This window comes from Protomyctophum parallelum (assembly GCF_964188405.1).
Source record: "Protomyctophum parallelum genome assembly, chromosome: 2".
NCBI classification, from domain to species: domain Eukaryota; kingdom Metazoa; phylum Chordata; class Actinopteri; order Myctophiformes; family Myctophidae; genus Protomyctophum; species Protomyctophum parallelum.
This window is the reverse complement of record NC_139699.1, coordinates 18,551,163-18,576,722: the sequence shown is the minus strand read 5'-3', so window position 1 is coordinate 18,576,722 and position 25,560 is coordinate 18,551,163. Positions and strand designations below refer to the sequence as shown.

Below are 25,560 nucleotides of genomic sequence, written 5' to 3'. Positions count from 1 at the left end.
TTATACCTGATTCCAATCTGTCATTGTGATCCTTTCTGTTCATTTTTGCTTTTACTTGACTTTTTTTTCTGATTATGTTTCTTGCACATTTCCTGTTTATTATTTTTTGATGCTGTGTGAAAGAAACACTTTGTAGCTGTTTGTATTCTATTCAGATGAAGTTTATAATCATGGTTATTTTAAATGACTAGGGCTACTGTCCTACTGTCATTAATACCCTGATAGCAGAAGGAATTAAGCATTTAGCTGTTTGTTCCACCAAGAGACACATTATAAATCATATTGATATGCAATAGGCTACGGACCCCCATTTAATGGCATTTCTATCTCTGGGACTCCAATTTATATTGTAAAATCAATGTTAATTTAACTCTGAGAGTGTACAAATGTTTTAACAAAGGTTAATTGTATTGGTGGTGGGGAGGGGACGGGGCAGGGGGCGTGAGACATGGCCAAAGCATTTCCGGGGGTCCCCAGCCCCAAAACGTTGAGAACCCCTGCTCTAGGCCACCCGTTTCTCCTAAAAGGAGCACACAAGGCTCTTTCCTTCCTGGGCTGTGACTCTTTTAGCTTATAGGCTACTAACCTGAGTGCTGTTGCGCGAGATTCTCCAAATTGTTCAGGTTGACAAAAGTATAAATCAAGTGTAAAGCCGGCACAATGCCTAATTCATAATGTAGCATATAGCTTAAATCAAAACATTCTTATAAATAATGTGTGACAGTCCAAATATTACTGGTCAGTTAGTACCATTCTAAAACAAATGCTGCACGGTCCTAGCCCTGAGGATATTTAGAAAAAAACAATAACAACTTTAAAACTAAATAAAATACAACAAAATAAAAGGCAAATAAAAAATGTAATTAAAACAAAAGCACCAAACAAAAGTCTCCGCCAGGTCACGTAGGTTATTGTGAGCCAGCAATATTAAAAAGTCACCAATCAGGATCGAATATAAAAAACATAGGGTGCAAAACATAGGCTCGGCCATGCCTTCGGCCTGGCGGAGAGTCCAGAATAGATAAGGCAGATAAGGCTCGCAACAAAAATAATACAGAAGTTGTCATAAAACACAATGTATGAGGAATGGTTATTGTGAAAGTTATGTGAAAGGTTATATAAAAAAAATTGCTTATTTAATTTAAAGAGTTACAGAGCATGACTTTAAGCCGATGCTCTAATTGCATCATAATAATAATTGAATTCCCTGTTTTGTCAACTTACACGACTGGGCACAACACAAGTGCAGGCCACAGGGATTTGAACAGTAAACACCTCGATGGAGTATCGGTCCGGATCAGTTGGGCATTCGGTCTTGTTCAGGAATCTTGATTTGACATACACAGGCACGGAATTGTACCCCCTTTCCTCGCGCCGGTTGATGATGCAGCCCTTGCATAAGCACTCAGCTACGGCAATTTCTCGTGGAATTCTGTTCTCCTGTTTATCTATTCTGAAACACACAGACAAAATCACAGTCACAAATATGTTGGAATTTAAAAAAAGAGCATCTGGAAAAAGACACAGTACAACAGAAATATTGCAATGTTATTTCATAATTTCATCTTCCAATCAGTTTGTGCACTGATTTAATGGATTTCATGCATGTTAATGCAACATTAGATTACAGAAAATATTAATATAATGAAATAACTAATAAAAGTAGTCTTAAACAATGTCTAGCTAACATGTCTTTATCCTTGTACTGTAGCCTACATCCTGTGGTGGGATATCCACAATAGTAATTATTTAGTCATTCATTCACAGATTGGTGTTCAAATCGACTAATAATGTCACCTGATGCTGAGATGTGTATGCTCACCTGTCATATCTGTTTTAAGTAAACAAAACACTGAGGAGCAATGGTGCAGACTTTTCTTCTTTTAAACTGATCATGATACTGACCATGATACTGACCATGATACTGACATGATACTGACCATGATACTGACATGATAGTGACCATGATACTGACCATGATACTGACCATGTTACTGACCATGATACTGACATGATACTGACCATGATACTGACATGATACTGACCATAATACTGACATGATACTGACCATGGAACTGACATGATACTGACCATGATACTGACATGATACTGACATGATACTGACCATGACACTGACCATGATACTGACCATGATACTGACATGATACTGACCATGATACTGACCATGATACTGACATGATACTGACCATGATACTGACCATGATACTGACATGATACTGACCATGATACTGGCATGATACTGACATGATACTGACCATGATACTGACCATGATACTAACATGATACTGATCATGATACTGATCATGATACTGACATCATACTGACCATGATACTGACATGATACTCACCATGATACTGACCATGATACTTTTCTGTGTTATTATTTATTTATTTATTTTGCATTGATTTTCTGTTTTTGGAAGTGCTTAGTCTTTGTATATATATATATATATATATATATATATATATATATATAGCGTAGTGGTTCTACAAGAAAGCAAAACAGTTTATGCAATATGCAGTGCATGTGGTTTTAGAGAGTTACTTCAAATTCATTCCGAAAACAATACAGCAACGCATTGATATTTAAAAATACTTTTACTTTTACTTAGGCCTATATTTGTCTTACTTTAAAGTATTTTAAAAGCACTTTGGATATAGGAGCACCATAACTTTGATCTTCTACTCCAGATTTGAACCGGTTTCCTGTGCTCAAAGTGCTGAAATTGACCATCAGGTCAGAGATCCAGTATAACTCATTTTACAATTGGTGCTGTAGATCTGCTGAAAATAGCAGATCTACAAGCTCGCAACGCGTCGCAAGCAAGCTTGTAGATCGGCTATTTTCAGCACGTGTAAAATCTGCCATTATGACGGCATCAAGGCCTGTCAAAACACATTTTAGTCGACTAAATCAACTGTATATTTAGTCGACTAAAATCTTATGATATTTTAGTGACTTTTAGTTTCATTCCAAATAATATGATTAAACTTTAGTTTCATTCCAAAGAATATGATTAAACTAAAATAGAAATGTGCGGCCAAAAACAACAGTGACTTATGATGAATTCCTGTTCTGTTCTTTGACTATATGGAAGTGTCTATTTGTACGTCTCTAAATGTTTTGATGAATTGAACATGGTGGACCCTCTTGTAAAAAAGTGTAATGCTTAATTGGGTCTTTGTATTGAGTTTGTAAATGTACTGTAATTCTGCAAACTGTTAATAAATCAATCAATCAATCAATCAATCAATCAATCAATCAATCAATCAATCAACTATATAAAGGCAGCCTTACCTGTACCGCCAGGGGGAGAGAGAACGGTGGCACTGGCTATGGTCCTCCTCCTGGTTCCAGGTGTGGGCTGTGATGAAGTTGGCGCAGGTTTGCGGCTGCATCTCCTTCTCCCTCGTGCCTTTCGGACGGTCATACTTACTCACTTCCCAGTGGTCTGTCAAAAACATTGCAGCCTCCCGTTCCAGCCTTTTCCGAGTGTAACATCGTTTCCCACAAGACTGGCCACTGAAGATGATGCAGAGCAACCCAATGGAAATCTGAAAATTCAATAAATTAAATTATTTATATTGATTGGATCAATTTGGATGTTTATCTAACAAATAAATTCCTAAAAATAAAAATAAAAGATATAAACACAATCATCCAGAAGTCATATTTGCATTTGTCCCACCCTAGCTGGTGCAAGAATATATGGCAAATATATTTAATTGATTAAGAATTGTCATCATTGTCGATACATAGCCTACAATTCTAATTTAAACTATAGCTATAGTCAAAAGTCGTTTACCATTTGCAGACTGCTGGCCGGTGTCATCTTGCACTCGCAATCTGGGAGGTTGTGGTGTGGTGTGGTGAATGGTGATCCATATTGCTCTTAACTATATATAGGCTACTTAACCTCACGTCACCAGTCTTAATATTATAGGCTAGTGTAGTGTACAATAACTATAAAGGTTACCTCTGTAACAGAGGTAACCTTTATAGTTATTGGTCAGATTTCAACAGAGGCTCTGTTGAAATCAGCGCTGCATGTAAAACTGCATGGGGGGGTTGAGTCTAGACGTCACGTGATTGACTAGTCAATACAACAACGTGGTCCTCAGTGGGAGCTTATTTTTACCGTGTAACTCTGTAGCAGGGAGGATTATCTCTATGGTTGTTCGACTATTAAGTGACCGCTTCTGACCGAGGCTAAATCATTGATTTTGTTTTCATCTTCGTTTTTTCATGTCATATGAAAACAGGGAGTCAGTATCTACAAATTGACATATTGGTTGTTCAGTTTGACCCACCGGTTTTGGAGATATGGCTTATAGAGTAATGTCTTGCAGAAAACAGAGTTGAGAAAACAGGCTTGAAAGATTCACTTCTGTTAAATTCTGTAAGATTACACCTATAGCACATAGCCATGACATTGCCAGTCATTTAATGCTCCCATACAGCCCCAGCAGGGCTAGCTGACTGCATGGCAATCCATGTTAAATTAAAGGCAAAAACTACCTTGTGCTGTCAATGTACTAGTAGCACACTTTTTTGTTTCTGGTGTGTGTTTATAAATAATAAAGTAAAATAAATAAATACAAATAAAATAACGAATTGGATATATTATTCAATAATAATAATAATAATAATAATAATAATAATAATAATGTCTAATGCTGTAAAAACACCTGTTGCATTGTGTGTAGGCCTATGAGGTGACATTGGAGGTCTGTCATCACATATCACAGATTCTTCAGTGAGTGGCTTGGCACAATGAGGTGATGTAGTAGCGAAACTCCTCCCCCTCAGTCTCGACTCCTCATTACAGTATAAATGTGCGTATCCTGCATTTAGACCATGATGCAGCCAGAGGCATGCAGGAAAAGGTCTGGGAAAGTCTGGGAAACTCTTCAACATGTTGATCGCATGTTCATGTCATATAGTTCTAAAGAAGAAGAAAAAACACCCGTGTGAAGTGAGCTCTGGGCGCTAATATAATATGTTAAAGTCTAACTCATGTCGATTATAGGTGATGTAATGATGATGTAAAACAAACAGTGACAAAACAAACATTAAATTATCTTTGTTGTTAATGGCATTTAATGTTTGCATGTTAGGGACAAGATGACGTAAATTTTCCCTTCATTGTCAATGGCGTTTTTAAAACAAACATTGAACTAAAAACAAACATCTGTTTTTTTATTATTATAAAAAAAACAAAATCTGAACTCTATCATGACCTCTTAATTATTCATAAAGGAGAACCAAAGGAGAACTATCCAGAACTATCCATGGGGTGATGCAATATTAAACTAACTCCTCCCCTCGATCCTTGCTGAGTATAAACGTGTTCCTCCTGCATTTAGACCGGCCCAGTCAAGTGCCTTGTCATAACGCAAGCGTTGCTTTCACTCTGTAGTTTCATGTGAACATTTCCTGTTACAGTTCAAAGGAAATGTAACCCAGAGGTTCCCAAACGTGTTCATTAAGGACCCCGAAAATGACACTCATTAGCCCGCGGACCCCCCATTTGAAATGATATGCCAAAGAGAAGATTTCTAATATGGCTCTATCAGTGATTTTCAACCATTTTCAATTCAAGCCAAGGGCCCCGTGGTTTGACCTGAATTAGGCTACGGTCCCCTATTTAATGACATTTCGATCTCTGGGCCTCCAATTGTTGTTACTGTACATATGTATACATGTGGGATTCATGTATGTAATTGGGTACTGGGAATAGTACTGAGTCAGCTCTCAGCCTCAGGTGATGTGTGTGTGTCCGTCTGCATGGGCACATATGAGCAGACAGCCGCGGACAGAAGAAGCTGCGTTTTACGTAATTTCCGAGTTTTTCCTCCACAGCTGACTGACAGATTCCCGGAAACGCTCTCCTCCGCGGCAGTCAGCCGCGGGGGTGGAGCTTAATTTCCATCCACCAGCTGTCTAAAAACTCGGGAATTACGTAAAACGCAGCTTCTACTATCCGCGGCTGTCTGCTCATATGTGCCCAGACGGTGTGTGTGTAGGTGCTGCCACACTATCTAAAGAGCCATGCACGTTCTTGGCTGCGCACAGCTTCTTTTTCCGGGTTTTTAGACAGCTGGTGGATGGAAAAGAAGCTCCACTTCCGTGGACTTGCACGACGGCCAGATTCCCGGAAACGCTCTCCTCCGCGTCAGTCGTCTGCGGAGGTGGAGGTTAATTTCCATCCACCAGCTGTCTAAAAACCAGCTGCCACAGTCTCACCATCTCACGAACTGTTCTACAGATCTGACAAAGAACTGTGAGTAGGACTTTTGCTCATCAACACGGACTGAGGAGTAAATCATCATCACCCCACCATCACCACGATCAGGCCTGCAAATGTTGGTTGTGTGTGTGTGTGTGTGTGTGTGTGTGTGTGTGTGCGCGTGTGTGTACGAGTGTGGGCCCACTGTGTTTAGATTAAAGTGTTTTGTATTTTGTATCTGCTATTTAGGAATAGTAATCTGATTTTGGTTGAACTATTTGAAAAGGGATTTTGGTACGAAATGTAAAGATTGTAAGAGTTGGGTTTTTGATATTTTCAGTCAAGAGTGTTTGGTTTTATTGAAGGTAATTAAGGGAATCTACAATAGGTAGAGTTTATTTGGTTTCACTGGTTTAAAGGCTTGTGCCTATTTGGTTATATTACGTGTGTGTGTGTGTGTGTGTGTGTGTGTGTGTGTGTGTGTGTGTGTGTGTGTGTGTGTGTGTGTGTGTGTGTGTGATGCGGGCAGGTGGCCCTGTATTTTAATCCTAAGTAGATCTCAGTGGATGTCCCCAGACCCCAGTGTTTATATGCAGTATCACCATGGAGTAGGGCATACTGGATGACTGGCCACGTCCAAATAAAAACTGGGTGACTGCATGCATGGTCACTTCCATCTCAAAGCGATATTGCAAAGTATAAAGGATTGCACTGGGTTTGAGTAAATGTACAAAACTGTGATGATGAGCTCGTGGATTAAGAATACTCGCAAATACTAGCAAAAATCTATGTATTTCCAACAGAAAGAAAGTCCCTGGAGTCACTATAAATATCCTCAACCTATTAAAAGCTTCATTATGTACATTTTCAACAGCTATAGGCTACATTCAGTATAGAGTTTCATGAGATGTGTGCATTTAATGCTGGAGAGTTTTTTGTTTCTTTAAATATTGTGTTTGAATCAGTTATAGTGTATAATGAAAATGAGAACTTAAGTTAGTCCAACACTAGCCTGAGCTAACGTGTTAGGTTTCTGGTCTAGAGGGGCAGGTCGCGGCTGAGATTTGCGCACGCCCTGATTGGATCTCATCGATCTGTCCGTCACCCCCGGCCCCTCCTCTCCCCCATAGTGCAGCGCTATGTCACATAATTTGGAGCGACGCCCACCCGGAAGGGTTGACTCCCACTTTTAGACCAGAGCGGCCAATGCGTTCCTCCAGGCTTTCAATTTTTGCACCAACAAAAATGAAAGCCTGGTACCGAGGCTAGTCCAACACAGGAGAGTCCAGAAAGTATGCAAATGAATATGCAAATTTGATTTATGAGATGTCTGAGGCCATCTAGTGGCTATTGCTTTTCTGGAAGATTCTGTTGACAAAACATTTTCTAATGAAGGTGTGGTGATGTGGTGATAAATGACTATAGTCTTAAACTGGTACAGTATGTTAAACAGATGAGTCATTATAATTATGCTCAAACCATTATTGCGCAGTAGTTATGTGGAAAATACTGTGTAATGAAATGCATAATGGATAATTAGCCCATTTCTTAAAGTACAGTACAGTGTCCTATACCTTCAGTTGATTCACATACTGTTGCTATACAATACAATATTACGCTATTTACAAGATCAACAACGTGGAATAAACAAAAATGAAAATCATCCAGATACAGTATCTGCCTTACACGTATGGTTTCCTTCCCAGCACCTCACCACTGAACTGGTAAGTGCATGAGCTTCTTCTTCATCTTCTTCACCTCTCCAGTTTTACCATAGTTGCGCAGAGCGCAAGCCATCTTTTGATGAGTCATTTTTTTGCGCCTTTTGGAGCCCCCACCGGTTTGCGAGAGCCTCTGTGTTTGGATGAGAACTGGAATATCCCTTTGTCATGATTCACCCACCAGATACTGTCCATCTCGCCATCTCTCAGTAGGTTCAGCAGGAACTAGTTTAGGTTCTTTCTAAAAAGGGTTTACCATTATTGTGTTGTATTGTCTACTGCATTGTATATTTAATGTTTTATTATTTTATTTGCCATTTAACAAGGGTTAAACACAGTTGTAAAAACAATTGAACTAATAACCCTATCAGTAAATCTGATATATTCCTTTAAAGTAGGTATACTGAGCTTGTAGATCTGCTAGTTTGTAGTTAAAGTCAAGTTAATCAGCCTTGTGGTTTATTCTATAAATACAGGCAGGGTTATACAGAGTTTAAGTTAACGAACTCAAACACCCCGTTATTCCCTTTAAGATGGTACCGGGGTGCTACATATGACACGTGGTAGACTCTGTACTCATTATGACATCATAATATTATGGGAAATGAAGAACAATGATAGAACCGCTTTATGTAAATGAACATGCCACAATCCACCTCTTAATATCTCCTCCCATCACCACACCCTCGTGTCAGTGTTGTGACAACAGAAGTTGCGTCTTCTACTTTCTGTTCCTCTCTGTGTGTTGTGTCGTGTGTGTGTGTGTGTGTGTGTGTAATGTTTGGTAACCCCTGCTGTACAGTATCCTAAAACAATAACTGTAGTACATTGATGTTTTATTCTGGTCACATGTATTGCTTGTTAATGTATATTTTGTGCTTACAGTTGTCCTATAGTGAGCCGGCGCTCCTTTACTGTTAAGTAGGCCTATTTATTAATTGTATTATTTATTTATTGATTTTTTTTTACGGTATTTATTATTAAAGTTTTAGTATTTATTTACATTTTGGACCTATGGACTTCCGTAGTTAGGCCTACTGTATATTAATTATTAAGGCAACACTATACAGATGCACTGGTGCAACAAAAACAATAGGACAAGGCAGATAGGCTACTGTCTCTAGTGTATATGTTTTGTAGACAATTGCTACCTCTGCTGTGCCAATTTGATAACTGCAGTTAGTTGATATTGAAGTGCCTAGGCATGGGGCTGCATGCTTATTTCAAAGTTCATGGAACAACTGAGGTCCGGGAGGTGTGACCAAGCAGAGGACGACCAAACAACTCCACCAGCCATTACCAACTCCACCTTGTGCCACCCGTGCCAACCACTCACCAACCTTCAATCAGGCTGACCAATCTGGCAGTGAGCCGCGGGTTCGACTCCCGATCCCGACGGCCTTTACAGCAATCCATTTCAGTAGCTGCCAAGACTTTTTTTACGTCATGAATCAACACATGCTGTACCACACCATCAATATATTACAAACAACGTGTATTACATCATATCATAGCATCTGATAATTATGAATCATGTGTCATAATAACCAGGCAAATAAAGGCCTATTCAGTCCAGTTTCCGGTGAAGAGGTGACCACGTGGTTAGTAAAAACAGAGAGATGTGCTGTGTGAGCGCTGACCACCACAGCGTGACGTCATTTTGTATAGTTTTCAGTGGTCACCTCCTCACCGAAACCTGGACTATGAATAGGCCTTAACACCCCACTACATTTTGTGTTTTATATTCATAGTATGGGCCTATTTGCATATTCAGCTATTGCACAGCAGTAGTATAATCTCTTTCCATACAAACGGGTCCAAATAATATAATTTGAGCAAGATATGAGGGTAATTTCCTGTTTTAGTAGTAGTTTAGTAGTACCTTTTTAAACTACTTACAGTATTTACACTTTAATGAGCAAAGCAAACACCAAATCCCATAATATTGTTTTCATTTGTGTAGCTATCTAATAAGTAACATATACAAATTATACATTAACGACACTGAAGTTAATATTCATGTACAGTTACCCTTTTGTAATTATTAATATTCATGTTCCAACAGTTAAGTTACTTTTGTAATAATGAATGACAAAAGACAGGTGTTGTGAGGACAACAAAGGATTAACCCAAGCTTTCATGTCATGATAGGCAAACATTAGGTTATTTTTCAGCAAAGAGATTTGGTGTCGAGGTGGAAGAAGGATAGGATATTTAGAGCACTGAGGGCTCAACAAAGTAGCAAAGTAGCATTAAAAGTAGCAGATGGACAAGCGACGAAACGCGGCACGAAGTGCCGTGTTTCGAGCTTCTCAATCTCGTACATTTTTATTTTGTATTTTTTTTAACCAATACATCATTATACAACAGACTAGACTAGAGTGACATACATTAGGATATTTGCTATTGTGATATGGCACAAGTGTTATATAAAAATATAAAGATCGGATTGGGAAAGATCGGTATCGGTATGTCTCAAAATCAATTGATTGGAATCGGATCGGGAGCAAAAAAACTTGATTGGGACATCCCTAGAAAATAGCTAAAGATTTAATAAACGGCTTACATATATTTATTCCATTTAAGCCACTATACCTGGTGTTTTGGAATGTCTGTATACTGTATTATGCCATTTGTTATTTAATCAGCATTTCCCATAATATGTTTGGGAAAGATCAGTGTTAACATCTGATGACCATACTGCATGGCATCATGTCATACAGAAAGACAGTAGTCGGGAGGAAACTGCACCCAACTCCATTTTTGCATAAATCAGTGTTATTGAACACCCTTTACGCCTGTGTGTTGTTTTTCGAAAATATTGAACCAATGAAAAGTAGTAAAAAGCTCAGCGGACAAAACCTCTTAACTCCACTGGACCCTCAAAATGTCTGCTAAAGTAACACCTCTCCCCCTGTCATGCAAGTAATTGACAATATATAAAGTCACAACACCACCTTTGATGAGGCAGTATTGCTTTGTATATAAAGGTTTTCTTCATTTTTAGAAAAATGAACATTTTGGAGTTAGGTGGTTTCTTTCCCGACAGCAGAGAATATGATATATTCTCTCTCAACAAACAGGACTTTGTCTTTTCAAATCTACCCACGATGACATACGATCAGTCTTGTACTTGTTACTCGTTGTGGTGGCTATCAGCCTGGAGTAAGCACAGTGACTATAAGGCACAGGGACCACATTAAATGAAGACCGATGTGGGGGGTCGGTAGGTGCTTTACCCAGGTATCTCAGACACAAACCCAAGTATACATCCTCAATGTAAATAGCTTTAACGTGTCTGGATGCTTCCACAAGCTTTCCAGGCAGGTCCAAGGACAAAACGTAGCCCAGTCCTAATGCATAATGAGGATACCGTGACTCTGGGAATATCTCAAAAGGTAGGTACCATTTAGAGTGGGGGTCTCTCAGAACTGCAGCCTCATGTGCCACAAGTCCAGTCATATATTCATCCTTGGGAGCGTACAGCAACATGTCGACCAAGTTGTGTACGTTTAGAAACATGTCCGAGTCGATCTTCATGGCGTAGGAGGCCATGGAGCAGCGAGAGTCCAGCCACTCTAGCATCACCATGGTCTTGATGGTCAGGTTCTTGTAGCAGTCCAGGAAGTCAGCCTGCAGCAGGTCCCCGTGCTCTCTGCTCTCCTCCAGCACTTGCCGCTGGATTCGTTCTGCGTATTCTCCCGTCGGCAGTCCCAACAAAAAGAACAGGCTCACCACTTTGCCCGACACGGGGCTCTCACTGCCCCATGTCCTACGGATGGTGTCACGGTCGGCTCTGTTGTGGGGAGCGACCGGGACGACCAGCACCACGAAAGGCTCCTGCTGCTGACATTTTTGGGGCTCGTCCACGGTGAAGTGGTAGTCATGTGGATAAGCAACAAAGTACTTGAGCAGCGCGGCGTCCCCGCTTGTTGCTGTGGCTGTTGTTGCATTTGTTGCATTTGTTATTATACTGTCACGCCTCCACAAAATAGTGGCCCCCCACGACGGCGGGAACTCACCGACACAGATTGCGTACGTTGAGATGACAAGAAGTAAGCATACGGAGATGAAGTATCGGAGGCGTTTGTTCTTCCCTCCATGGTGCTGGATGTCTTCATTCCTGTGATTGAACATTTTTTTAGAAACGTTTGTCACGGACAGGTGGTGGAAAGAGTAGGACTCAATTGTTTTATGCATCGCGGCGCATTGTGAGCTTGTAAAGCTGTGAACTTGTAGAGCTATTTTCAAATAGACTAAATATATAGGATCGAAGTGGTTAATGTATGTTTTGTAATAATAATCACAATCTACTATAGCTAAAGCTTTCAAATAAATGTAGTGGAGTAAAAGTACAATATTTGGATTCAAAATGTACTGAAGTAGCAGTGAAAGTATTGGAAATACTCATGTAAAGTACAAATAACTCAAAATTGTAGTTAAGTACAGTACTTAGTTAATTTAAACCTGGTCACGGAACACATTTATGTGTCAAGTCAAGTCACACACCAATAATATATAATAATAATACGGCTATAACTGAATAAGCAACTGAAAGGAATACCAGACAGTACACATATGCTCACCATTAGGGTCAGTAGTTTTCTTATAGACATATACAGTACAAGTTACATGAATGGTTCTCCGACAAAAATAATGACGCATATTGGCTGTATACCGGTAGTTACAATTACTCATTATGGGTTCAATGACTTTTGTCATATGGTTTTGACTTGAGCAAAACATTCCTGAATATTATTGGTGTAGTCACTGCATTAAATATGCAGTTTTATACTTTCAGACAACTATTGTTGTGGCACAAATCATTTTATATATTATTCTTTCACAGTTTTTAACTCAAATGTTTGCTTCTGGGGAGGTCCCTGTCCCTGGAACAACATATTTTCAGATGGGGGCCAATTACATATCATTTTTGGGGTCTGGTTGACATGAAATAGTTTGAGAAGTCCACTGACATAGAACCATAGGTTTATCAGAAAACGATTTGTAGAATCTGGTGATTCTGGTGGTCTCCCTTCCTAAATGGGTAGCTGCATTTACCTGTCAAAATGTTTGCTGTGAAAATTAAGGGTCCATTGTGACTGTGTCTTTTGTTCTCTGTGGCTCACCTGGATTCAGACAAAACATGTGTTAGTTTTGCAAAGGCTTTCTTCATGTTTTCAACAAAACAAAGCCGTCCGGCCTGCACATTAGACACCGAGAAGATGACCACCATCTGTCACTGGACACAGCTCTTCTGCTGTCCATCCGGGATCTCCTCCTGATGCATTCTAGATCGCCCCAGTCCTTTGAGACACGAAGGAAATAGAGACAGATACATCATCATCATCTGAACGTGATAATGTTAATTTTCTCCTTTGACACTTATAGTACGTGAGTAGACTATACAATTCACAGACTGGCCCTACATATAAAGAGTGGAATGAGAACTGAAAGTTGCACCTGGAGTCTGGAGAACAACATTTTGGTTAGATTGACTGACGGTCATTCTTTTGCCTCAAGTCTGCGCTTGTCTCTCCACGCCCACACAGAGGGGTCTGACTCGAGAGAGGTTTGTTTTTGTGTGTGTGTGTGTGTCAGCACTCTGCACACCATTTCTGATGGTTCAACAAACATTCAAGGTGCCATTATTGTCACATGATGGACTCAACATTACAGCTGTATAGCAGCATTGCAGGCAGTGACAAAAATGAACTACAGTACCATCAGTGCAAATCTAAGAAAGAACCAATGTTAATTTATAGAGGTGGCACTTATTGGAGTTGCTAGGAAATGTATTGCAATAACATGGAGGTCTCACTCCCCCTTTCCTCATTGTGAGATGGTCCTCAGAATTCAATAGCTGTGTTTCTCTTGAGAAGATTACTTATCTTCTGCTGGGAGACAAACATTACAAGATTGGAGAGTGAAGTGTGGTAATCAGGGACGGCTCCAGGGGGGGGGGGGGCTTTAGCCATTATAAATGTCTCCCACATAATGAGGTGGGCAGTATGGGAAGCCGTTTAGGCCATAAATGCATAGTCAACTCGCACATACATGTATACTTCTCATGTATACTTCTCTTGCACATACATATATATTGGTACTTCACTTGCACATACATGCATATCTCACATACACATACATGCATACTTCACTTGCACATACATACATACTTCATTCGCACATACAGTACATACATACTTCACTTGCACATACATACATACTTCATTCGCACATACATACATAGGACTGCATACATACGTGTGTGTGTGTGTGCGTGCGTGCGAGAGTATGAATGTATGCACAAAAGTATGTATATAACAGGAAGGCAATTCCTGGAACAAGAAGCTCACAAGATGGTCACATAATTCGCCAGGACACCATTTTTGCCATAACACCGCCCACGCTGCGAGGCTCCGTTCCATGCTATAAATATATGGACTCGGGAACACCGGGCCTACTATATCCTGTGATTTGCGCGCACATGTGAATGCACGCACCATTTCCGTATCCGTTCTAAACGCAAACCGGATCAGTAAACCGCTAAGCAAACAGCGTTATGGGTCACGTGATGACGAACCCGCGGAAACCAATTTCCAGGAATTGCCTTCCTGTTATATACATACTTTTACACACACACACACACACACACACACACACACACGTATGTGCAAGTGAAGTTTTATTTATTTATTATTATATATGTGCGAATGAAGTATGTATATATGTGCAAATTAAGTATTTATATATGTGTGAATGAAGTATGTATGTGTACAAGTGAAGTATGTATGCATGTGCAAGTGAAGTATTTATATATGTGCGAATGCAGTATGTATGTATGTACAAGTGAAGTATGTATGTATGTGCGAATGAAGTATGTATGTGCAAGTGAAGTATGTATGTATGTGCGAATGAAGTATGTATGTGCAAGTGAAGTATGTATGTATGTGCGAATGAAGTATGTATGTGCAAGTGAAGTATGTATGTATGTGCGAATGATGTATGTATGTGCAAGTGAAGTACCTAAATGTATGTATGTGCAAGTGAAGTATGCATGTATGTGTATGTGAGATATGCATGTATGTGCAAGTGAAGTACCAAAATATATGTATGTGCAAGAGAAGTATACATGTATGTGCGAGTCGACTATGCATTTATGGCCTAAACGGCTTCCCATAGGGCAGGGTGGGGTTGGAGAGAGGTGGTAAAGTAAGCAAACACACAATAAAATAAAATAAAACTGATACAAATAATAATATCATGCATCATCAAATCAATAATCATAATGTTTGACGCAGCATACCTTAAAGCTGCTATAAGCAATAATATGTCAACATTTTAATGACTTTGTTTTGGGGCATTTTTGGTATTCAGACAGCCAGCAACTGAGTAAAACGCTCCCAAAAATATTTAGTCTCTGTGACACATCTAGGGCCACAATCTGCATTCAAAGATGTACCTAGAACGTTGGGAGCATTTACCCATTGCTAGCTGTCTGAATACCAAAAAAAAAAAAAAGAAAAAAAGGTCATTACAATTTTTTATAGCAGCTTTAATGCCAGGGCGGGAATCTATAATCTATTTGTAAGTAATAACCAAGGAGTGGCGCCCACACAGAAGGAAGGCTTCACATGTAATTGGAAAATGTGCATTTTGCTGCCACTAAACAGTAAACAACCATCCACTAACCCAAACATGCCTGCACAGTGCACACCCCAGCCCCGCCTGTATGAGGTCATGTTGAAAGATACCAGCATTTTTAGTCAATGAAAATGTTAAGCCTTTTCATACTCAACTGACAGAATGGTGTATTGTACTTGCCTGAACGGCCAAGACTCCAAGAACAGTCAGAAATGCAGTTTAATTTATTTATTTATTTTTCCCCAAAACTCCTCCACTAAAGTCCAGTACAGATTCAACAGTGCGAAAACAGGAAAATATCAATAATAATACTGAAAAATGACAAAAAGAAATAAACACTTGAGCAAACACTACTGAACAAAACCCAACTGGATAAGAACTCTCTTCAGGCTGTACCTTGATCACACAAGGCCCTGTAGCTCTCCCTCAGTAATGTTACATGTGTCATTGCCCACTTCTCACTAACTAGCCTGTCCCTGCAGCCTCCTTTAAACTGGACACAGACTCAATTAGCACATTTCTGCTCAAATAGTTCACTAATAAATACTCCCATAAATGCCCTTGCATAAAAGTAACCTAAACATTCTCAATAATGTGTTACAATTAAACAAGTATAACAATATTAGTATACAGTACAATACACATAGCAAAAGGCATTCATTATTTGAACAGGGTTAGAACATTGTTCAGAAAAGCAACTTTTTCAGATTTTAGTAATACAATTAATTTAAACATAGATGGGCGGTTTATGAAATAGATTGGCAGGTATTTTTGTCTAAAGTTCATAATGATAATATTCATGAATCTCGTCTCCATCTCTGTTTTCATTAGGCCTACATGGATTGCAAATCCTCTGACTTATTTCAGTCCTTTATATCTGCCAATGCCCTGTGGGATTCTTGTGTTTAACCTAAAGTTACAAATGGCCTGTCTGTACTTTTTCGCATAAAAGGCATAACAAAAAAGAAAATTAACACATTATAGCCTATAGGCTACTTTGTTGACCAGAGTCCCCCATATAGCCTACCTACATTAAGCCACCTCCTTTTTGTCTCCAAGTATTTTTCACTCAAAATAGGCAATCTACAATCCCACAACGTACTTTCCTGACATGTACTGAAAGCTTTGATGTTTTGATGAAAATGTACATCTAAGGCATTGAGAGAATGTCAACTCATCGGAGTCACATGTGTATTATGATCGGCTTCCGTGCCAAACTGTCTTTCTTATCTCACATTGAGTGGCTTAGAGTCCCATTCAGTTATCCTATGGGGTTAAAGTCCACCTGATGTACTAAGCTGACTGAACTAAGTGCTGCTTAAGTGATTGTAGTATTACAACACAATCAATCATTATTCGGAGCGGTCTCAATAAAATGTGTTTTTCTCATAAAACAAAAATTTTATGTTTTAGTTTTTCTTCTTTTCCACAAACATGCACGTCCACTGGAGACCAATACAAGCAAAAAAGCACACACGCATACTGTATTGGTTGTGGATGCATAAGTAGGCTATGTATGGGTTGATGTTGATTTATATATTTTTTAAATCAATATTTTAACATAACTAAGCTGTTAGAGGGTCAGAGAAAGTGCATGTGTAAGAATCATGAAAAAAATGATTACATGAATGACATCTTCCTTGATTTCAGAACATGGGCTGCTATTATTTTCTCACAAAGTATAGCCTACAGGATAGAATGCATCACAACCTCACTCAGACACAAATTCACACAATTACACTCACCTACTGAAAGTGTGGTTTTCCTCTTTGGTGGTCTTTGGTGGTCTTCCAAATAGGTGCCTTGAGAAAAAAGTGCAGTCCAATTCAATTATTACCATGACATATTAAAAGAGAAGGGATTTGGCCATCTGGTAGGCGTAGTTGCAACCACAGCACAGAGTTGTGAAAACGATCCACAATTATATTCCACTTATTTTCACCCTGAACAAGAGATGAATTGACACGAAACAGCGCTGATTGCAGAGGATAAAAATGCAAAAGTCAAAGTGCCTAATGAAAAACAAGGACGAGCGGCACGAGCCTATATTATGCCCTTATACCAACACAGCACAAACTGGAGTGAAAGATGGACAAATACACACCTGAATCTGATACCCGAGAGTGCAGCTCAGGTAAATCCATCTCACCTGGGGAAGTAGTGTCGGCGTCGCCCTCTAGTGCTTCATACACTGCACTACATTTTAATTCAGTCTACAATGTTTTTCAGGCCAAGGAGGAAGGGGGCCTTATACCTTTCCAAAAGTTGATTTATTTCCATAATTCCATTCAAAAAGTTTAACTTTCATAGATTATAATATATTCAGTGAACACAACGTAAATTATTTAAGTATTATTATTGTTTATCTTTACACAATTTTGGCTTCCAGCTCATAAAACCCACTAATACAGAATTTATTTTGCACTTGGCCTTAGTTGCGGCCATATTGAATGTTGTCTGAAGACGCACAACATTTTATTGTAACTATTTATACATATGACAAATAAACCTGAACCTGAACCAATTTATTTTAAACACATTTATGCTTCTAAATAGTTTATCGCTGATTCTATATACTCACATTTCAACACTCTAGGTCCTGCTGGAAGATGAAATCTGCATCTCCTTACATACATATCCTCAGCAGAAGGAATCATGAAGTCCTCATTCTCATTCTGGTACACTGTTGACCTTGGATTTAAGTTTACCAACGCCTGCACTGGACATTGCACCCCAAATCATGATGCACACTAGACCTTATTAGGTCTACATCAAAGATAAAGCATTTGAAATTAAATAAACTTCAAAAGTATGAAAGCTTAAACTTGAAAGACAAAAAAACAATTAAAAAGTGCAACACAGAGAGCTGTTAAAATAGAGTTTAAGAGCGAATCAGATGCATGTTGGTCGGAAAGAAAGAAAGAAAGAATCTTTCCAAATGTTTTCGAAATGGATGCTCTGCTTTTCGATCAGCTCCAATTGATTGATTGATTAATTTGATTTGGTCGAATAAAAACAATAATTCAGACAACAGGAACAGACATCTCCAACAGACAAAACTGATACCTCTGAACTTCATGTCGTCATGGCGGAGGGAATCCACCAGATGGCGCTGAACCTGTTAACCTGAGTGTGGGGGAGAAGTCATTACGAACATTTAAATTACAGTAGGCTAAATGTAGCACATTTAGATAATAACAACAATAGCAACAATATGTAGGCCTATAATAATTGTTACTGAAGCAAAGGACTGTATAATGGACTGGTCTATGGCTGGTCTGGCTTCCACACTTCACCCAAGGGTGTCAGCTAGAACACATTAGACAGACATTTAGGGTTTACTTAGGCTTGGCTGAGTACAGTACAGTACAGTACAGTACAGTACAGTACAGTACAGTACAGTACAGTACAGTACAGTACAGTACAGTACAGTACAGTACAGTACAGTACAGTACAGTACAGTACAGTACAGTACAGTACAGTACAGCGCTTCTTTTGTATGCAGTGGTTTTCTGCAATGGCACTGTAATAAAATAATCATTAACACCACTACAAAGGCACCATGCCCTGCACAGATCATCATGAATTACTGTATATAGGCGACACATTCATAATTAAATACAACATAATATATCATTATCACCCTGCCGATGCTTATCAACAAGCAGTGCATACAACATGAATTGTTGTTTCTCATAAGAATGAACTATGCTGTCTATGAATTAGGCTTAATCAGCATTCCACAGTCTCTTGAAACTGATGCCCTTATAATATTCATTCTATTAAATATTCAATATAAAATATAAATTTATAATGAATTATTGACCATTTACATGGTTACGTACAAAGAAATAAAGGAAAAAAAGAAACGCTTTCCACCATCATACTACTGTCAATCAAACACCATTTCCAACGTGCACATAAACAAAGGGCATCAAAGGGCACATTCCACACTAACACCAGTAAGACGCCCTGAGGGCGAGAAGCGACCTCGCCCTTTAGGGCGTACACGCCTGGGTGACGGCAGACTGCTGGGAGAGAACGCTGCATGCCTGGTGCTTTGGCATGACTATCAGGTGACTATCAGCTCTGCATATGGACATCCATGTGTTGTAGCAACTTGGTTCATTTGCAAGTGTGATTCGCATTGCGGCAACCACACTGGTTATCATGAGACTGTGGCTTAATATTGATGACAAACCAAGGATCTCCATATTTGGGCATAATAGGGATTGTATTAGAGGGCATAACTTTGACCTTTTTTAGTTTGTTTTTAATTTAATTGACGTTTTCATTCTCATATATGGGCTTAATATTGATGACATCAGGGATCTCCATACAGGGATTGTATTAGAGGGCATGCCATAACTTTGACCAAAAATGCACAGGGACAATGAAAATGGCCAGGTTTGATGAATGGCCATATCCATGGTCAGGGTTCATGGCCATCTTTTTTTAATTTTTTATTATATATTTTTTTATCCCACGATTTTGTAATCCATTTCTCACCCCTGTGTCAATCATCTAATGTGATCCTGGGCTCTACACACCCTCCGCCAACCTGGGGAGAGCAACGGACTTAACTCATGCTTCCTTCATGCTTGAGTGTCCAAGTTGCTCCTTTACACCTGACAGGGGGGAGTTTCCCTGGTTGGATGTAGCGCGTGGGAGGAACACGTTATTCCAACCAGTTCCTTTCCCCTCCATCAGGCGCCCCGACTGGCCAGGAGGAGGCAGTTTAGAGAGCAGGATCACTGCATGTTTTTGTGAGGGTACCTACCCTAGGGGACACGGGGAGAGATGCAAACTCCACACAGAAAGGCCCTTTCGCCAACCCCGCCTTCGGGTATGGGCACTGATGACGCGGAGGAGGAAACACGCCGCCAGCACCCACAGCGCCCCTAGCGGGAATCGAACCCAGGACCTTCTAGCTGTGAGGCGACAGCACTACCAACTGTGCCACCATGCCCCCTCATATAGTGTGTCTTGAGTGAAGAGGGTTTGATGATGTCAGACTGACATAATGATGGACTGACCATATATGGAGTCACGAGATGTCACGAGATGTCACGAGGTCAGATCCATATATGGAGATCTATTAAGTGTCTCCATGACGTCACAAGAAGTCACGAGGCGTGATACCATCATATGGAGACGGACGAGAGATGTAGGTTTTCATAGTAAACGCGACCTTCGGTCTCGCAACAATAAACTTGAGCACTGTTGGAGCAACAACTTAATGTGAACTGGACCAAACACACACGTTCTCTCCTGACTGAGGCAAGAGGAGGAAAAGAGAAAAGTCTCATTCACTGTACCTGCAGGTTCCTTCATTGACCCACACTTAACACTAGACCTATAGTTCACAGTCAGCCTTTTGTAAAAGACTAACAACAACAACAAAAACAACAACATGCCTAGGCCTATTATGTTTTTCCCCCTGCTGTCTTTCCTTTATAGACCTCGTCAGATATTTATCTCAGACATACTGTGTACACTTTACTACTTTAGTCACTTGAAGATCAGGCGACAAAAGTGCTCTGGTAACATTCCAAAGGCCGTCTCGTCGCCTGCGACGTCACATTCCAGACCGGCGCTCTGCTGTAAGCCACACGCAAACAACCTGGCGGTAACACGCACACTCACACTGAAGGTGTGCCTTGGCTGTTTTGGAACATGGGCTACTTAGCTTAATTGTCACAAAATGTCAAAGTGTATAGCAGCATGCAGACTATAAATCCTTTCGTCTCTCAGGCGAATTTAAACCGGATTAAGACATGTATTAACCACATGACCTGTTCTGTTAATCCCTTGACAGTGACCCAAAACATTCTTTTCCAGACCAGAACCTGCAATCGTATCCTCTTGCACCATTTTGTCCTCCCTAGAGTGTCTGTGAGGTCCTTTTGATCCATTTTGAGATTATTATCTTTGCCCATGAAGTTCTCAGAAGTTTCCCCTTCCATGACTTTTCCTATAAATATTCGATTTAAATCAAATCTGTTTTTTTTTGGGGGGGGGGGGGGTTTCAAAATATGAATTTAGGCATACTTATACCATCTCTGCCTATTTGTTTCGGTCAAAATGACCCCCGCCACCCTTCCTCCCCCCACAGGAGTGGACTTCACACCTTCAGACAGACAGCCCATTTGTTAAAAGACAATGGCTCGGGGGCACGGTGGCATAGTTGGTAGTGCTGTCGCCTCACAGCTAGAAGGTCCTGGGTGCGATTCCCACTGGGGACGCTGTGGGCGCTGGGGGCGTGTTCTCGCCTCCACGTCATCAGTGCCCATGGCGAAAGGGCCTTTCTGTGTAGAGTTTGCATGTTCTCCCCGTGTCCCCTAGGGTAGGTACCCTCACAAAAACATGCAGTAATCCTGGTCTCTAATCTGCCTCCCCCTGGCCAGCCGGGGCACCTGATGGAGGGGAAATGAACTGGTCAGAATAACGTGTTCCTTCCACGCGCTACATGGAAGGAACTTCCCCCCCTGACAGGTGAAAAGAAGCAGCTTGGACTCCTCATGCATAGAAGGAAGCATGAGGTCAGTCTGCTGCCCCCCCCCCCCAGGTTGGCAGAGGAAGTGTAGCGCCCAGGATTACAATAGATAATTGACACTGGAGGAAAAAATGGGTTGCAAAAAAGTCTGGAGACAGTAGGCAATAACATCACAAGAAAGAAAATGGTCTTTTTGGCCTGAATTCATGCAGCTTGTGTGGTACCTGGCCTTACTTCAGTCATGTCACATGTGAGTTTTAAAAGGCACAACTTGGCCACTCCTATATGGAAATGGTCATTACCTGCACGTCTCAAGGCAGCGACAATAGTCCCGGTTCCAATGAAACCGAATATCACAGGCCTGAATGACTAGGCCTGTGGCACTCACCCCTATTGTCGCTAATTGTTTTGAGAGACTGGTTATGAAACACATCAAAGCTGCCATACCGCCATCATTAGATCACTATCAGTTTGCCTAGGAGGAACAGGTCAACAGAGGATGCCATAGTGTTACACACTCTGTGGAGACTCCTTTTTATTGACTTTAGTTCAGCTTTCAACACTATCCTGCCTAGTAAACTCCACAGCAAACTACACCAACTTGGACTGAACACTACACTATGTAATTGGGTCTTAATGGACTTTCTAACTAACCGCACACAAAATATGTCAGAATTGGCAAGCACATCTCCCCCACCCTGCCCATTAGCACCGGGGCCCCCCAGGGTTGCGTGCTTAGCCCACTTGTATACACACTCTTCACACACGACTGTTGCTCCTCCTCTCCATTTAACCGTATAGTTAAATTTGCAGATGACATAACAGGACCACCATCACATCTGCCGTGGGAAAGCACAGCAACGCCTTTTCTTTTTAAGGAAACTTAAATGGGCAGGACTATCACACGCTCTTTTTTTAATATGTTTTTTTTGCGGCTTTCGCCTTTATTTTTTATTTTATTTTTTTATAGAGGGACAGACAGTAGGCTGACAGGAAATGGAGGAGAGAGATGGGGGAGTGACATGCAGTCCATCGGGATCGGGAGTCGAGCCTGTGGCACACTGCCAGACTCGGGCTGCTGGCCAAGGTGCCTGGACCGCTGAGCCACGGCCCAGGCCTTCCACACGCTCTTTTGATCAACTTCTACCACTGTGCAGTAGAGAGTGTGATCAACTTCTACCACTGTGCAGTAGAGAGTGTGTCAACTTCTACCACTGTGCAGTAGAGAGTGTGTCAACTTCTACCACTGTGCAGTAGAGAGTGTGTTCTACCACTGTGCAGTAGAGAGTGTGTCAACTTCTACCACTGTGCAGTAGAGAGTGTGTTCTACCACTGTGCAGTAGAGAGTGTGTTCTACCACTGTGCAGTAGAGAGTGTGATCAACTTCTACCACTGTGCATTAGAGAGTGTGTTCTACCACTGTGCAGTAGAGAGTGTGATCAACTTCTACCACTGTGCAGTAGAGAGTGTGATCAACTTCTACCACTGTGCAGTAGAGAGTGTGTCAACTTCTACCACTGTGCAGTAGAGTGTGTTCTACCACTGTGCAGTAGAGAGTGTGATCAACTTCTACCACTGTGCAGTAGAGAGTGTGTCAACTTCTACCACTGTGCAGTAGAGAGTGTGTCAACTTCTACCACTGTGCAGTAGAGAGTGTGTCAACTTCTACCACTGTGCAGTAGAGAGTGTGATCAACTTCTACCACTGTGCAGTAGAGAGTGTGCTCACTGCTCACGTATGGGCTACTGGCGTGGTTTACCAGCTGCAGCAGGGCAGACAAGGAGGCCATCCACAGAGTGGTCAAGGCTGCAGGGAGGATCATTGGGACCAGTCAGTCTCCATCCACAGAGTGGTCAAGGCTGCAGGGAGGATCATTGGGACCAGTCAGTCTCCATCCACAGAGTGGTCAAGGCTGCAGGGAGGATCATTGGGACCAGTCAGTCTCCATCCACAGAGTGGTCAAGGCTGCAGGGAGGATCATTGGGACCAGTCAGTCTCCCAGAGATCTCCACAGTCTTCACCTCCCGCTGCCTATGCCGTACAAATAACATCCTACAGGACCAGTTCCACCCAGCACACCATATTTTCCAACGTCTGCCCTCTGGTAGGAGATATGGATCTATCCGGTCCAGAACCAACAGACTGACAGCCTCTACCCACAGGCTGTCAGGCTGCTGAATGAACAACCTGCCCCCCCCCCCCCCCCCCATCCCTGAGCCCCCTCTATAGTAATAAAAGGGCACTGAAAATGGAATTGGTCTTTGCATTGAACTTTGGACTTGTTTTGAGAGACTGGTTATGAAACACATCAAAGCTGCCATACCGCCATCATTAGATCACTATCAGTTTGCCTAGGAGGAACAGGTCAACAGAGGATGCCATAGCCCTTGTGTTACACACTCTGTGGAGACTCCTTTTTATTGACTTTAGTTCAGCTTTCAACACTATCCTGCCTAGTAAACTCCACAGCAAACTACACCAACTTGGACTGAACACTACACTATGTAATTGGGTCTTAATGGACTTTCTAACTAACCGCACACAAAATATGTCAGAATTGGCAAGCACATCTCCCCCACCCTGCCCATTAGCACCGGGGCCCCCCAGGGTTGCGTGCTTAGCCCACTTGTATACACACTCTTCACACACGACTGTTGCTCCTCCTCTCCATTTAACCGTATAGTTAAATTTGCAGATGACATAACAGGACCACCATCACCTCTGCCGTGGGAAAGGCACAGCAACGCCTTTTCTTTTTAAGGAAACTTAAATGGGCAGGACTATCACACGCTCTTTTTTTAATATGTTTTTTTTGCGGCTTTCGCCTTTATTTATTTTTATAGAGGGACAGACAGTAGGCTGACAGGAAATGGAGGAGAGAGATGGGGGAGTGACATGCAGTCCATCGGGATCGGGAGTCGAGCCTGTGGCACACTGCCAGACTCGGGCTGCTGGCCAAGGTGCCTGGACCGCTGAGCCACGGCCCAGGCCTTCCACACGCTCTTTTGATCAACTTCTACCACTGTGCAGTAGAGAGTGTGATCAACTTCTACCACTGTGCAGTAGAGAGTGTGTCAACTTCTACCACTGTGCAGTAGAGAGTGTGTTCTACCACTGTGCAGTAGAGAGTGTGTCAACTTCTACCACTGTGCAGTAGAGAGTGTGTTCTACCACTGTGCAGTAGAGAGTGTGATCAACTTCTACCACTGTGCAGTAGAGAGTGTGTCAACTTCTACCACTGTGCAGTAGAGAGTGTGTCAACTTCTACCACTGTGCAGTAGAGAGTGTGTCAACTTCTACCACTGTGCAGTAGAGAGTGTGCTCACTGCTCACGTATGGGCTACTGGCGTGGTTTACCAGCTGCAGCAGGGCAGACAAGGAGGCCATCCACAGAGTGGTCAAGGCTGCAGGGAGGATCATTGGGACCAGTCAGTCTCCATCCACAGAG

At 41.3% G+C, this 25,560-nt stretch overlaps 2 protein-coding genes across 2 annotated transcripts; both read right to left on the bottom strand.

Moving 5' to 3' along the window:
• Positions 1-555: 555 nt before the first annotated feature.
• Positions 556-3,885, bottom strand: il17c (interleukin 17c). The gene is made up of 3 exons (XM_083760036.1): positions 3,828-3,885; positions 3,320-3,576; positions 556-1,453 (listed from the first exon to the last, which is right to left on the bottom strand). Exons 1-3 carry the CDS (start codon positions 3,852-3,854, stop codon positions 1,216-1,218), a joined length of 522 nt encoding a protein of 173 aa, XP_083616162.1. The 5' UTR covers positions 3,855-3,885; the 3' UTR covers positions 556-1,215.
• Positions 3,886-11,044: 7,159 nt separating this feature from the next.
• Positions 11,045-17,551, bottom strand: LOC310876752 (beta-1,3-galactosyltransferase 5-like; the record flags this gene model as incomplete). The annotated part of the gene is made up of 3 exons (XM_083790391.1): positions 17,362-17,551; positions 13,102-13,279; positions 11,045-12,095 (listed from the first exon to the last, which is right to left on the bottom strand). The coding sequence occupies exons 2-3, from the start codon at positions 13,206-13,208 to the stop codon at positions 11,045-11,047; spliced, it is 1,158 nt and encodes a 385-aa protein (XP_083646517.1). The 5' UTR covers positions 13,209-13,279; positions 17,362-17,551.
• Between the last annotated feature and the right edge of the window lie 8,009 nt (positions 17,552-25,560).